Here is a 14,654-nt window from a genome sequence, read left to right as displayed (position 1 = left end):
GTCCGGCAGCAGCAGCCGGTGGCCTGTCAGCCACCAGCCTCCAGACCCACCAGACCACGTTCTGCATTCTGACAAGATCTCCAGAGAACAGGATGCCTTGTCTTCTGTGATACCTGCTCCAGACAAGAGTGCAAATACACTTTGGCCTTCCTGACACCTACAGGGCACCATTCTGCGGCTTCTGGTGCAGACACAGATTTGCCCCTTCTATTCCATTGGTCCTTTCTGTAGAATCAGAAAAGCTAGGCTTACGCTCCTCCATGTGATCCCAATATAAAGGACCTTGAACAAAGTCTTCTGTCAGCTTCTATCTCACAGTCTTCCAGCTTACGAGGCTTTCCTTCTGTAACTGAGCAAATGGTTCCTAGCACCTGGTTCTGTGTTAACAAATCATTCAAAGAACTAATCCAGGTCTCAAGTCACCGGGATCGATGCCAAAGTACTTACTGCTGAAAGGGAATAAAATGCTGCTTTTCTTCATCATCCACCTTCCCATGGATGATATCAGTAATATCCATCACTAGGAAAAAGATAAAACTTAATTAAAGAACTTAATTGCTTTGGGCTTCAGTAAGTTACTTTGGAAAACTACGGTATCTGCAAACACAGGACACGAGAGAAGAGAGATACCACGCGGGGACACGAGGTCTTTGCCAGCAATGACTCCCAGTGCCCAGCCTGCAGAACAATTCATCGGGAGCTCGGGCACGGGTTTGGATTTTTCTCAGATCAATCCGGCAGACTACCCGCTCTTTAAATTTCTCACGACCAAGTGCTAAATTCTTGAGAAATCAGAAACCAGATTGGTTTTGTTTTGTTTTAGCAAGCCTGCATTCAAAGACACAGAGCACACATATTTTTTGTCAGGAGTGTCAACAGAATGGAGACCTGAGAGAGAAACTCAAGGCTCGAAGGGGTCAACTGTCCCTTGGACTTGACATGGTTGTAGCCAGCTTCCACATACACGGAGGGGAGCCAGGGCTCCAGCAACACAGGACAAAAGATCACATAGCGATTTGCTGCTTTGTGCACAAGAAGAGCAACGAATACAGCACGGTCCTGTGCCTACTGTGTCTATTATCTTACTTATACCGATACTATTATTCGCCCTACTTTAAGAGATGAGGAAACACGGGCACCTGGGTGGCTCAGTCGTTAAACATCTGCCTTCGGCTCAGGTCATGGTCCCAGGGTCCTGGGATCGAGCCCCACATCGGGCTCCCTGCTCCACGGGGAGTCTGCTTCTCCCTCTGACCCCCTTTCATACGCTCTCTCTCTCTCAAATAAATAAATAAAATCTTTAAAAAAAAGAGAGAGAGAGAGATGAGGACACTGAGCACAGGAAAGGTTGGTAACTTGTCCCAGATCAGAAGTTATATGTGGTGAAGCCAGGGTATGAACCCAACAGTGATTATGGGCCCAAATCACTTAAGCCAACCATGCCCTGCTCCCCGGAGAACTAGTAAGTGGGCCATCCTACAGCTGTTCAGACCAGGGAGGGCCCACAGCCAAGAGGCGAGCCCTGGGTTAATGAATTACAATCTAGCCATAAAACACACACTCACCATCCACTCCCCAGATAACCTGTTTGGAGATTAGAAGAAGTACAGAGATAGGAGACATTTCTTGTAGGAAAAACTAAAGGATAAGGAAGGAAATGCCTTCTCAAAGCGACCCAAACCACAGTGGGTAAGGCTTGGGAAATAATTATGTTGGTGAAAGCGTGCTGCAAAGCTTGCTGTCAGCCCTTAAAAGACCCCTGCAAACACTGTTCCAAAAAAAAATACTGAAAAATCCGTATCTGGTGCACCCCCTCTTCCAAGGGGCAGTTCATTTGTCGATGTCGTCATGTAGTTACTCTAGATCTCTGCTAATCGATGCTTGGCATCAAGGCTCAGAGGAAATTACTGTTCTCTCCGTACACACCCACCCACCCGGAAACAGAAAAGCAAGCAAAAGCTTCATATTTAAATCTCTTTGGCCCATTTTGAATGGCAGTGACCTTAAGTATGCCCTAAATTCTTAGTTCAGTGGACTGTCATATAGACGGCTAAATTGTGCTAGGGTTCCTTCCCTTTTCTGAGATTTCATTTTATTTGTCTATCAGGAGTAATGCTGTGCCCTCCTCAGAGACTGGCAGACCTTGAGCAGCAAGTGGGAGTGCAAGGTTGGTCAAGGAATGACAATATACATAGTCTCATGCAGAGGAAGCCTCGTTACCCACACAACCCACAAGGTCAGTCTTGCTGACATTTTCTGGCCATTTGTTCCAAGAGAATTATGGCATTTCATTGATAGCTTTCAAAACTCCTTAGTGACTAGAACGTCAATGTATGACCAGGAATGCATTTCCTTAATTTAAGAAACTACAGAAGAGGGTGCCTGGGTGGCTCAGTCGTTAAGCGTCTGCCTTCAGCTCAGGTCATGATCCCAGCGTCCTGGGATTGAGCCCCGCTTTGGGCTCCCTGCTCAGCGGGAAGCCTGCTCCTCCCTCTCCCACTCCCCCTGCTTGTGTTCCCTCTCTTGCTGTCTCTCTCTTTGTCAAATAAATAAATAAAATCTTTAAAAAAAAAAAAAAAGAAACTATAGAAGAAAATGCAGGGCCTCTCAGGAGGCTGTGGCGCTTGATGTAAAAGCCAAGGACCCTCTTTGAAAGAGGTTACAAACCCAGTGCTGCCTTTGAAGAGTCAATCTCCCAGACAGGCAAACCACCTTCCAGGGAGAATTTTATTGGACTGAAATCAATACGTAGCCTGCAGGCAGGGAGAATGCCAATAGTCACAACAGAGGCTTTACTACGGTCCTACTGTGCACAAGGCGCTGTCCAGGGCACTGAGGGAGAAACAAAGGAGGCAGGGTCTAGGTGAGGACACAGAACCCCCGAGAAAACATACCTGGGAGCCCCAAGCAAACGCTGTGTGTCCGATACTCACGTTGACAACCACATTCATCTTACACTGTCTCTGGGTTTCCCTCCCTTGTATCTTTGTGTGCGTGTGGTGGGGGTAAAATCTGCTTTTTTAACCATTCTTAAATGTACACTTTAGCAGCATTAAGTACATTCACAATGTTGAGCAGCCATCAGCACCCTCCCTCTCCAGAACTTTTCCATCTTCCCAAACTGAAACTCTGTTCCCCTTAAACACCAGCTCCCCCCATTTTCCCCTCCCCCAGCCCCTGGCAAGCCCCACTCTGCCTTCTGTCTCGCATAATGAATCTGACCACTCTGGGTACCTCATATAAGTGGGGTCACGCAGTGTTTATCTTTTTGTGACTGGCTTATTTCACTTTATACAACATCCTCAAGGTTCATCCACATTGTGGAATTTCCTTCCTTTCTCAGGCTGATTGATACTCCACTGTATGGATAGACCACATTTTCTTTATCCATTTCTCCATCCATGGACACGTGGGTTGCTTCCACCTTTTGGCTAGTGTAAATAAGGCTGCTCTAGACCGGGTGTACAAGGATCTTGAAACCTTCTGCTTCCGGTTCTTTTGGGTGGACACCCGAAGTGGGATTCCTGGGTCGTAAGTTCGATGTTTAACTGCTGGAGGCCCTGCCATGCTGTCCTTTACAGTGACTATACCATTTACATTCGTCTCTGGGTCTTTCTGTACCTGCTACTCCAAACGGTCTTCGGAGCCCACACGTGTGCTTTTTGCCCTCCTTCAGCTCCATGTGGCCCACCCGGACAATCTGGCACACGAGGCTGATGCGGGGCCGGATGAGGTCTGTGCTACTGAGGTCCTAAAGGGACAGAGAGCACACAAAAAGGAGATGATGCTGCATCACCCTGTCACCTTTGTTTCTCTTTTCACTCGACAACAGAACACCGTTCCGAGCGTATTTCCTAATGCTGGAATAGCAGAATGACTCCCTCCCTCCCCCATACCCAGCCAAGAACTACCATGGCATCAGAGAAAAATGACTATATTCCTATAAAGGAAGGAATTTGTTTGATTTCCCAGTTCCTACTTCAAATTGAGAAATCGGATCATTTTCAATCTAAAGTCTCTAATTTATCAATTTAAGCAGGGTATTTAAAAATCAGGACACCTGTCACTGTTGCTTTATATTCTGCCAGGACATGGCTGAGCACCTGATGCATTTCAGTGTCAAATGAAATCAAAGCTCGCATGACGCTGACATTTATTGGGGATCTACACATGCTGGTGATATTTCATTTCATCTTCCAAATAATCCTGTGAGGCAACTCTAATAGAGCTGGTTTCTGTAATTATTCATCTGTTTTATGAGAGGTATTCATTGAGAGTTTCTGGGTGTCTGTTGATTAATAAAAGATGTGTAGATGCAATGTCTCTGTTTTTTTGTGGTTCGTATTCTACACTTGTTTGTATTCTTAAGGATGCGTGATTAAACCCATGAATGAGCTCATATATCTCATTCTTTTTAAAATCAGAAATAATTTAATTGCATATCAAATTCCTTTCATGAAATAGCTAAGTCCTCCTTACTGAATCAAGAATTACTTTCTAAATAGTCATTCCAAATCCATCCTCCATAATTTAGTTAACTCAGGTCTCCAAGGTAGGAATACATAGCAATGATAGATAGCATCAACCCTGAATTTCTGTTCTAGGTTTTGTGAGATTTCTGTTAATAACAGACAGACTCCGGGTGACTAGTTACATAAATTGTGGCACACTGATACTGTTTACTAAAGTACAATCATTTGTAAAAGAAGTTTCTGTAGAATGTTGAGTGATCAAGGAAGTGGTCACCACATTTTATTTAATTGAAAAGGCTAGACATGAAATTTACATCCCAAGAAGATCCTGATCGGTAGGAGGGTGGGGGAAAGGGGATAAAAATGCAGATTTTCTAAAATGCTATTGGCCAGAAGATGGACCAAAAATTCAGTAATTCCTTTTTTAATGTGCTTTTTTAAAGGTACACATTGACTGATAAATGCCTTTTGGTTTTAGGGAAAAATCCACATGTCCGTGAACTGAGGAAGGGAGGTTTCAGGAAGAGTTCAAGTTCTTTCTCTTTGTTTACCAGGTGGTAAAGATATAGGTGGGTCAGCGCATGAGCAGTAATCACACCCCGCTTGTCCCAGAAATGGGATGTTAACAGAAGGAATGAATAATACTAAGAAAAAATGAAAGAACGAATGAAAGACTGAAAAGCCTGTACTGGGTCCACTGCTCTGCATCACGTTTTTAGGTGCTTTCCCTTAGACTCTATTTTCCTTGCCGTATGAGTGGTAAGAAATAAGGAGATAAAATATGTGCGTGGGCTTAAGGGAAGAGGGCAGAGAAGGAAGAGAGTGTCTCCTATGGGTCTGTTGGAGAGCAGGCGGCAGTGCTCTAGGGCATTTCAAGCACCCATGTCATAAAAAAGTGAGAGAACCCCAAGAAAATTCTAGCCCAAGAGAAAGAGAGTCATCATGCCCCAAGCTATAACCCAATAAATTTCCTTGCTCTTGACCCATATAGAGCAGCACTCCTCCTTCCTTAGAAAAGAGGAGGAGTTCAGGGTAAAGTCCATTAAAATATGAGCAAACAAAAAAGTTGAGATCCCCGTCTTTGCCTAAGCTGTAACCTTGGTCTAGAATGCTCTTCTCTTTATCAGCATTGCTCACTCTCTTGTCAACTTCAAGTTCTTGCTCAAATGGCCCCTTCTCACGAAGGTCTGTCCTGACCCACCTATTTAAAACAGCACCCCTTCCCCAGCCCAGAAACTCCCACCCCCCCAACCAAAGTACTTACAACTTCTAACATTCTATACAACGTACTCGTTTATTTGATCATCGTTTCTTACTGTCTCCCCGTCTTGGATAAAAGCTCCTTGACCAGGGATGTTTTTTCTGATGTGTTCACTGCTATATCTCAAGTGCCTAGGATAATGGTTGGCATCTAATAGGTGCTCGGTAAATATCTGCTGAATAAACGAGTGATTATTCCTGCTAGGAGGATTATGATGATTTTTCTTTTCAGCTTTCCATTTCTGAGGTTTTTCCATATATTTACCATGTGCATCTGCTAATATCATAAGCACAGAAAATGATTAAACATAAGGTAGGACTTACAGTAAAAACTGCTTGAAGGTTATTAAGCTTCTCGATTTCCTTGGGCATCCCATTACTGCCCCAACGAATTAGGTAATTCTCACTGGTGAAGGAAAAAAAAGAAATTATCCTTAATGAAGAGCTAACTGGCAATGGAGCTGCCCTCGGCACAGACTTCATAGGGTACAAGGCCCCAAAAAGCTCTGTTGAATTTATCAGGCAAGTGCGAATGTCACACCCAAGGGGCGGCTCCCTGGTTTCCCGGCTTTGGAGAAGCGAGCATGCCGAGCATGCCTCACGCAGCCCAGCTCCATGAGGCACACCCAGGGTGGACCCCAGACGAGCAAGACTCGGGATGGGCACACACACAGCGGATTCTACCAGATTCCGCCTGGCATCTTTCTTCTACCTCCAATTCTTTGTATAAAAGTTTCAGCTTTGCTGAATCAGGAATATAATTTTAAAATAATCATTGCAAATCCATCCCCTGGAATCTACTCCACCACACTCAGATAAAATTGCTATTATAGAAATAAACAATTTGTCAGTAACTACTTTTAACCATCTGCTCAAAAATCAATCTGTTTTCTTAGCTGCTCAGCTAAGCAGTAGCGTGATTGTGGGTCAACGAAGCCTATTACCATTCTCTATAGTTTAAAAAAAAATTTCTTTTTTGACAGACTTTATTTTTTAGAGCAGTTTTAGGTTGACAAAGTGGAAGGGACAGAGAGTTCCCATATATATCGGGCCTCCTGGCCCCCCACACAGCCTCACCCACTATCAGCATCCCTCAGCACAATGGTACATTTGTTACAAGTGAAGAACCTACACTGTTATCTCATTACTCCCCAGAGTCCATAGTTTACCTTAGGGTTCACTCTCCGTGGTTGCATTCTACTGATCTGGACAAATGTAGGATGACACACATCCACCATTACGGAATCATACAGAGTAGTTTCACTGCCCTAAAATCCTCTGTGCTCTGCTGATGCATTCTTCCCTCACCCTGCCCCCAAGGGTCTTTTGAACTCTTTGTCCCTGTCTCCATGTTCTGGTGAGTTTTATGTGATTCTAAGACCCAGAGAGTACACAAACTTTCACTGCACTGTTCCCGCAAAGAAAGGCTCAGTAGTCAAAGGATTTTATTTTCTACCGCTTAGAGATCCTACCCTCTTCTCTATCTCCCGCTCTCAAACCAAGCAAAGGGCTCCTCAGGTGGGTGGCAAGTGAAGGCTGGGCATTTCTGCAGGGTCAACAGCAGATGGCCTGGGACTCCACTACCTGATGAAGGTGGATTGGTCCGGGTCATAGAGGGCCATGAACAACTCGGCGTCTTCCCCAATGTTGCAGACAAAGTTCTTGAAGTTCACATAGAGGCCGTAGGTGTGGACGGCACTGAAGACAGACTGGCCCCGCAAGTCCAGGTTCTGAAGAACTGACTGAACGCAGAGGAAAAGACAGAAAAGCCTCTTGGTTTCAGCAAATGGGGAACAATGGCAAAGTCACAGGCCAGCAAATGGGGGACAAATATAATTGCCACTTGAGGGGAGAAGCACCGACTGAGAACAAAGTGTGTGTACGTGGCCAGATGATCAAGTGAGCAAAATACAATCACTGTGATTTGGATGATCAAGACTGTCCTGCTCATGGGGCGCCTGGGTGGCTCAGTTGGTTAAGCATCCGACTCCGGATTTCAGCTCAAGTCATGATCTTGGGGTTGTGAGATCGAGCCCCATGTCAGGCTCCCCATTCAGTCTGCTCGAGATTCTCTCTCTCTCTCCCCCTCCTGCCCCTGTGCACATGCTCTCTCTCTCCTCTCTCACTCTCTCAAATAAGTAAATAAATCCTAAAAAAAAAAAAAAAAAAAAAGATTGTCTTATTCAGGGCCTTGAGCCCAGCAAATTCAGTTAAGTGCTGTCTAAAGATGACAACTCATGGCTTAGTAGCTTCAAGAATTTCTTATCTCTCACAACGGCTCCTGAATGAACCTCAGAGGCACAAAAACCATGATCCATTATCCCTCTTTTTTGAGAACAGTTCTCACTGCAAACAAGAGATTCCACTGGAAAGGCTTCACTCTCAAGTGTGGCTAGCCATTGGATCCAGAAACACAATTAAATATTATCACAACTGTACTAAAGAAACAAACTACAAACTAAATAAACAGAAGCCTTTACTCATTAGAACAAAAAGATTGGAAGGCTATATACCAAAATATCAATACAGCTGGGTCTGGGCCATCATACTATGGGGGATCTTTCTTGTTCTCTTTCTCTGTACTTTTCTAACTTTTATTTAATGTCTAATTGTTACTTTCAAAACCTTTCAAATGCTTTATTTTTAAATACTATTTTATTTAATTTGGAAACTGTATTATGTATATCAAATACAGAAGGTTACACAGTACAAAGGCTCCCTCCCACCCAGTTCTCCTTCCTAGAGGCAACAATTAATTATCAATTTCTTGCCTATCTTTTCTGAGTTAGCCTACGCATATGCAAACACAGAGGTATGTACATCCCTTTTTGAAACAGAAAGACTGGTGTTTTGTACACGCTGTTCTGAATCTTGTTCTTTTTCTATTAACGCATATCTTTGCAATCTTTCCATAGCAGAAGGTACACCTCTGCCTCATTTTTTTGGTTATGTTTTGCTTTTCAGTGAGGCAATGAATGATTTGCTAAACATTTCTACCTCTTGCTGTCAGTGACTCCCTTTCTCTCATTAAAAACAAAAGCAAAAATGGAATCTCAGGGACTCAAATCTGCATATTGGAGGAAGTGTACCTTTTCTTCTTGGATCTTTTCCTCAATCCTTTTTGAGGCCATTTCATGGGCCTTGAAAAGGGCAATGGTGCTGGTTTCATCTGGGTCCAAAATGTTCCCGTTGTCATCTCTCACAACCAGATCTAACCCAAGCATTCTAGAAAGAAAGGAGTGATCAGCGAGTTCTCCTCATTAAGAACATACCCTTTCCTGATGAGTCCCCAGAAAAGAACCCAGAGGATTCATGGTTAGAAAGTTGGGTGCTGGACCAGTCAAGTTAAGAACAAGTTCCTTCACTTTTCTCTTTTTGATTTCTGCCTCCTTTCCACATAACTTATGGTAAATAAGTTATGAAAACTTATGGCAATGTTAACCAAACTCATATGATATGCAAAGTAATTTATTCCACAGAACCTCCACAAAACTGGCACCCCTTCTGACCAGATTCCTCTGACCAATGCCTCTTCCCCTGACCTTCTATTGTTTGGCATAAGAACAATGATAGACCAAACATCCAGGGGCTCTGCCTGCTTTCCTTGAAAGTTCAATATTGAGGACAGCCCTTAATTCAAGACTGTCTTCAAGGCGATCAGTAAAGTGCGTCCTGGCTGGTGGAATCTCATAACCTATTTCACAGCATGGGCTCTGCTGTCACTTAGATCAGGATTTGACTCTTGGCTTGAATACATGCTAGCAAGAGGACTCCAGGTAATTTACTTAATTTTGCAAAGCCCTGACTTCCTCATCTGTAAATATTCCCTACCCTTCAGGGTTGCTGCAAGAATTTAATGAGATAACATGTAAAGCACATAACGCAGTATCTAGTATTTAGCACACTCTCCATACATGGCAGGTCTTATTGCAGCAACCGGCACGAGAACACGCCTGGCTGTGTTAAGCTGTAGCTCCGAGTGTTACACAGGAGAAGAGCCATATGGTCTAGGCAAGGCACAATCCCTACCCAGGCTCTTATGCCCAATGTGCACAAAGAAGTAGAAAAAAAGATGTGCTTCGTTCCAGGACGTTGGGGACTGCGGTGGAAACAGGATACTGCTATCTGAATGCCCAGCGTACATTCCAGGAACCAGCAACTTGGGAGCAGGGGTGTCCAAACAGCGAGAAAGCGGAGGGATAATAGTGAAATGTGCCAAGTCTTTGGGAAAAAAGCAAAAACGTCTAATTACCCTCCCCTCCCTGTTTTATAGCATCTCCATCAAGGAGATTACATCTGGCAGGTTCCTTTCCACGGCAGCCAGACCCACAGGCCACCCAGACGCAGGAGCTATGGGTCTTGCTGACGGCTCAGAGACGGAGCACTGACACACTGACGACGGAGTTTCATTTCTTGAGCTGCTTCTAAAGGCTGGCGTGGGACAGCAGCTGTGTCTGTTTGTGGGCCATTAACATCCTATGCTGAAGATCAGAGTTCTCTAGGCCCATGTCATACTGTGACAAGACTCAAAAATACAGGGGTAGCACAGGTGCAAGGAGGGACCTGACTCAGCCCACCACAGTTGTTTGTGAAGAAATGCCCCAGCACGTGACTAGCAATAAACCCCCTGTGGTTATAGTCCTATGAATGGACAAGTGACAAGGGAGGGAACAGTTCATTCTTAACCCTAGGAAGGGAGCATAAAACATGGAATCATAAGTTTGGGGTTCAAATTTCGACTTCCCCACTTATGATCTCTGTAACTTGGAAATAAATCACTTAAGCTCACTTGGTCTGTTTCTTCAACCACGAAATGGGTTATAATCAAGTAATACATGTGAAGGGTACATAGGAGATTTCGAATAATGGTTGAATCTGAATCTTGTATGCTATATTCACTCCAGCTATTTCTGAAGACAGTTGTCAGAGTCTGTAAAATTTAAGTGAGTAGGATAATGAGCTGTATTTTTACAGGTGTCAGAAGTATATTCAAGAGTCCTGAGGCAAAGGCGGAAGGGGAAAAAAATCACATATGCACAACTTGAAGATATTTAGAAAACCAAAGGAAATGTCAAACGGATCATCAACAAAACTGAGGAACCAACCCAGTCTTTTAAAAAAGGAGCTGGTCAGGAGGGATGCATCCCAGGCCACCATTAACTGATGAATTGGCTGATTTCTCACTTTCCAAAGGGCAGTGATGTCTAGAACCTATGTATCTGCCTGAGCTAATCAGAAGATTAACAAAGTGATTAACTCTTTAGCGGTTACTGGAGATGTAATCAACAGGCTAAAAATATGTTTTACTCTTCTTGTAAATTTGGTTTCCATACACTATACACCATGGTCCCAGTTAGGGAACATGGAGAGAAAGAGAATGAGTCTGATGCCGATTTAAAATCCACTGTTGGAATAAAAACCGAGATCGATGCAGGCCTCAGAAAATGTGCCTTCCAATGAGCTGTCCCTTCCAGTCTTGTCTGGCAGCCAAGTCCCATCTTCCCTGATCATCTGTCATCTCCTTGACACAGCGATCCTGCACAAGGTCTGGCTTATGCAAGGGACTGCCAGATTTTTCCAACAAAGTTAAATGTTTCCCAATGCAAAAAGAGAGCAGTAAGTATCATTTCTTTGACAACTGTAAGATCAATAGCTGATGGCAAGCCACATCCTTAGCATGAACGTGCCCATCTCTTTCCAAGTTCTCGCTGAAATCATCCCTGGTTTACCTGTTCCCATGATCAATTTTGGCTGTGACCTTTTTCTTGAGCTCTGCCAGTTCGTCCTTGGGGAGGGTTCCAGACAGGATCTGGGACCGCCACTCGATCAGGCTGTACGTCATCTGCTGCAGCTGGTGGAAGAGTATGGTCTTGTTGTCCTAGGATGGGAAAATGAGGTGGAGGAAAGAACAGAAAATAAAGGTGTGATGGAGGAAGGCGGCATCTTTTGACATGACCCTTACTTTCTAAGGTGTTACTTAAGCAATTAATTTTGCCATATAGTAAGCGGTGCACTTCAAAGGGATTTTTTTTTTTTTTTTAAATAGGTATGGCTTTGTTCTAGGCCACTCCCATTCCATCTTCTATTCCAACTTTAGAATCAGAGAAGCCATTGTAGGATGGATGGTTGTACCTGATTCATCAGTATATCAAACTGTCCATGTTCAACCCATGTCCCTACTCTGCTTTAAACCCTCCAGGGATTTCCTCTGTCCTCTAAACACAGGAAATCACAATTTAAACCCCTTCCTATCTTGGGTCCTGCCCATATTCCCAGCTACATTTTACACCAATCTCTACTTCAAAAATCTACACTCCTTCCATGCAAAAGCTATGTCCATTTCTCCTGAGTGCTCCAGACCTTCTCAATATGGTACTTCCTCTCCTTAGAACCACTTCTCTCCTCTTTTCCCAAACTTACCCCATTTCACACCTCCTCACATACTACAACCTGCGCTAATTGCTAATTCTTACTTCTTTGGTCTCAATTTAGAAGTCTTTTGCTCAAAACCCTAACTGTGGGCTGCTATCCCTCCCACTGCTCCTGGAATTTACTCCCATCCCGGCACTCAGAACCCAGACCATCCTCGCCCGTCTCTCTTCCTAGACGTAAGGTCCTACAGGACAGGACGAGGAGCTTGCTCATTTTTGTATCCCTAGGAGCTGGTACGGAGTTAGATGTTCTATAAAATGTACTGCATGTGTGAATTATGGATGAAGAAAGAATTATAATTTCAGAGATAAAGGATAATAGAAAATAAAATGGAGAATACTGTTTTAAGGTCCTCATAAAACTGTTAGACCATCCCGGAAGTCTTCGGACCTACAATAATTAAACCATTATTCTGGCCTTCACTGAGAACTTCTATACCTGAACTATATCCAACTAACTTATGACCAACTAATTATACAGACTTCTATCATTTTGAGAGTCAAATATCTGATGTCCAAGCCATTATATGACCTCAGTTTTATCTAAATGATTAATGTACAGATATATATTATATCTATATATAAATATAAACAATGATCTATTATAAGTAATAGATCATATCACTAACATATACATTGTTTACATAAATAACGTATATCTAATCATTTTATACATACAAGATAATTTTAAATTGTGAAAAGTGCCAGAAGGAAAATAAATGGGGGCAATATGATCGGGTGTACATGGGGGAAGGAAAACACTTGAGATAAAGTCATCAAGAAAAACCGGTTTGTGTTTCACTTTTGAAACATGCTTTTTTAAAAATAAAAACTTACACAATTCCACTCACCCCTTAAATACTACGAGATCACTTCTTTTTTATTTACAGGTGAAAAGTCATGATATATTTATATAACTATATACTTTAAAATTATAGGAAATATTATCTGCTGTAAAAATAATGCAACCCCCCCCCCAACACACACACACACATACACACCCAAAGAAATTGTGGATGGCTGTAGAGCATGTTCTTTTGTGATCTTCTTCTACAACAATCCCTGGGGCAGATTCCTGCGCAAGTTATCAAGCACAATCAAGATACTGAAAATACCCAAGATACTCTTGAACAAAGAGTAAACGTGGAGCCAAGATCCCTCAGCCCAGAAGTGGGGACAGGGGGAGAGAGCAAAGATTAGCCGAGTGTGATAAAAGCTCTAAAAGAAGGTCAATATTCTGTGAGAACACAAAGGAGAGAGTCGAAGAACTCCCTTGTATTCTCCATTAACACTATTGATCTGAAAAATACAGACCGCCGAAACCTGCTTAAAATTTTGTAACTACCTACATTTTATGTGCTTAGCATTTTCTGAATTGCCTCTTTCTCATCAGCCAGTCTTTCAAAAAGCATAAAAACGGGACTTCATTTTTTGTTGTTGTTGTTGTTAATAAGCAAGTAAAAAACCCTGTTTGGTTTTTTTTTTTTTCCATGTAATTCTGTACAAAATGTTGCCATTCCATTTTCTTTCGACCTGAAAAAGGAAGTGAGAAATTAAGCCCATAAAATTTTGCCTTTCAAAGCTGCTAGGCAGAAAGGGGATCTTTTTTCTTTCTTGCAACCAATTTGTCTACTCTTACTTAGATTTTTTTTTAGTGTTTTCTAATTTTAATGAAGATATTAGTCTTTATATTATAGTAAAAGAAAGGGGGGAGCTCAGACTCCTCTGAGAGACAGGGCTTTGTTTGTGGCACACGTTCACAAGTTCTTGGTCTCAATTATATTAGACACTATCCAAGGGAATTTAATTATTGCCTGTTCATATCAGCCTTGTTTGCCAAGATCCCCCCCAAAAGAAGGATGAAGACAGCCATTCTTCTCTGATTCACTGTGCCAAGTGAATTCTGAATAGACAAGCTGGAATACACCAAAGGAAGCAATTTCGCCAATTACTTTAAGGAAATGGATTTCACTGCCACATTTCTAAAACTGTTCTAAGTAGGATGTTCTGTGCAATAGCTGGATCCAGATACTTTACGGGTTTCCGGGGAAGCACATGAGGACAGGTGAGGAGAAAATCAAGCACCCCCACCCACGAGACCCTGAGTCAAGGACCTGAGTCTCCATCTGTCACGCCCCCCTTCCTGTCTTCTTTCCTGAATCCTACACTGCCCAAGCCTGCCTGTGGCAGGGTACCTTCTCTGTTACCATTAATCCCAACCTTTTTTGCACTAGCAGCCACTGTCACATAATTTAAGAGGGCAGGGAATTTATTTAATAATCTCTTTGATCATCTCTGCCAAAGTCAGCACAATCCTGGGACATAGGTGCGACTCAAAAACAAATTTTGACAGTTCAAATGTAAAACGCTACTCTGGTCTCAATTTCAGTTAGAGCCGCATGAACAAGAGAAATCTAAATACTCTCCCACCAGAGAGTAAAGGCATCCCTGCACTTGCTTAGAATTTCTCCCTCTTTTCCACTTGGAGATC

General features: G+C 43.0%; 1 protein-coding gene across 2 annotated transcripts in view; it reads right to left on the bottom strand.

Annotated features, from left to right (window-relative positions):
• DOCK5 (dedicator of cytokinesis 5) overlaps positions 1-14,654 on the bottom strand; it is a 153,881-nt gene that overhangs the window by 107,497 nt on the left and 31,730 nt on the right. For both annotated transcript variants that reach the window (XM_032389069.1, XM_032389068.1), the window contains exons 5-10: positions 11,462-11,610; positions 8,822-8,957; positions 7,317-7,474; positions 6,057-6,138; positions 3,622-3,751; positions 448-520 (exon numbers count right to left, since the gene is read on the bottom strand). In XM_032389069.1, coding sequence (XP_032244960.1) covers positions 448-520; positions 3,622-3,751; positions 6,057-6,138; positions 7,317-7,474; positions 8,822-8,957; positions 11,462-11,610 — 728 coding nt within the window. The remainder of the gene's footprint in view (positions 1-447; positions 521-3,621; positions 3,752-6,056; positions 6,139-7,316; positions 7,475-8,821; positions 8,958-11,461; positions 11,611-14,654) is intronic.

Source organism: Phoca vitulina, unplaced genomic scaffold (genome assembly GCF_004348235.1).
Source record: "Phoca vitulina isolate PV1807 unplaced genomic scaffold, GSC_HSeal_1.0 scaffold53, whole genome shotgun sequence".
In the NCBI taxonomy this organism is placed as follows: Eukaryota; Metazoa; Chordata; class Mammalia; order Carnivora; family Phocidae; genus Phoca; species Phoca vitulina.
Note: the sequence above shows the minus strand (reverse complement) of the source record. Positions and strands in the feature narration are given on the sequence as shown.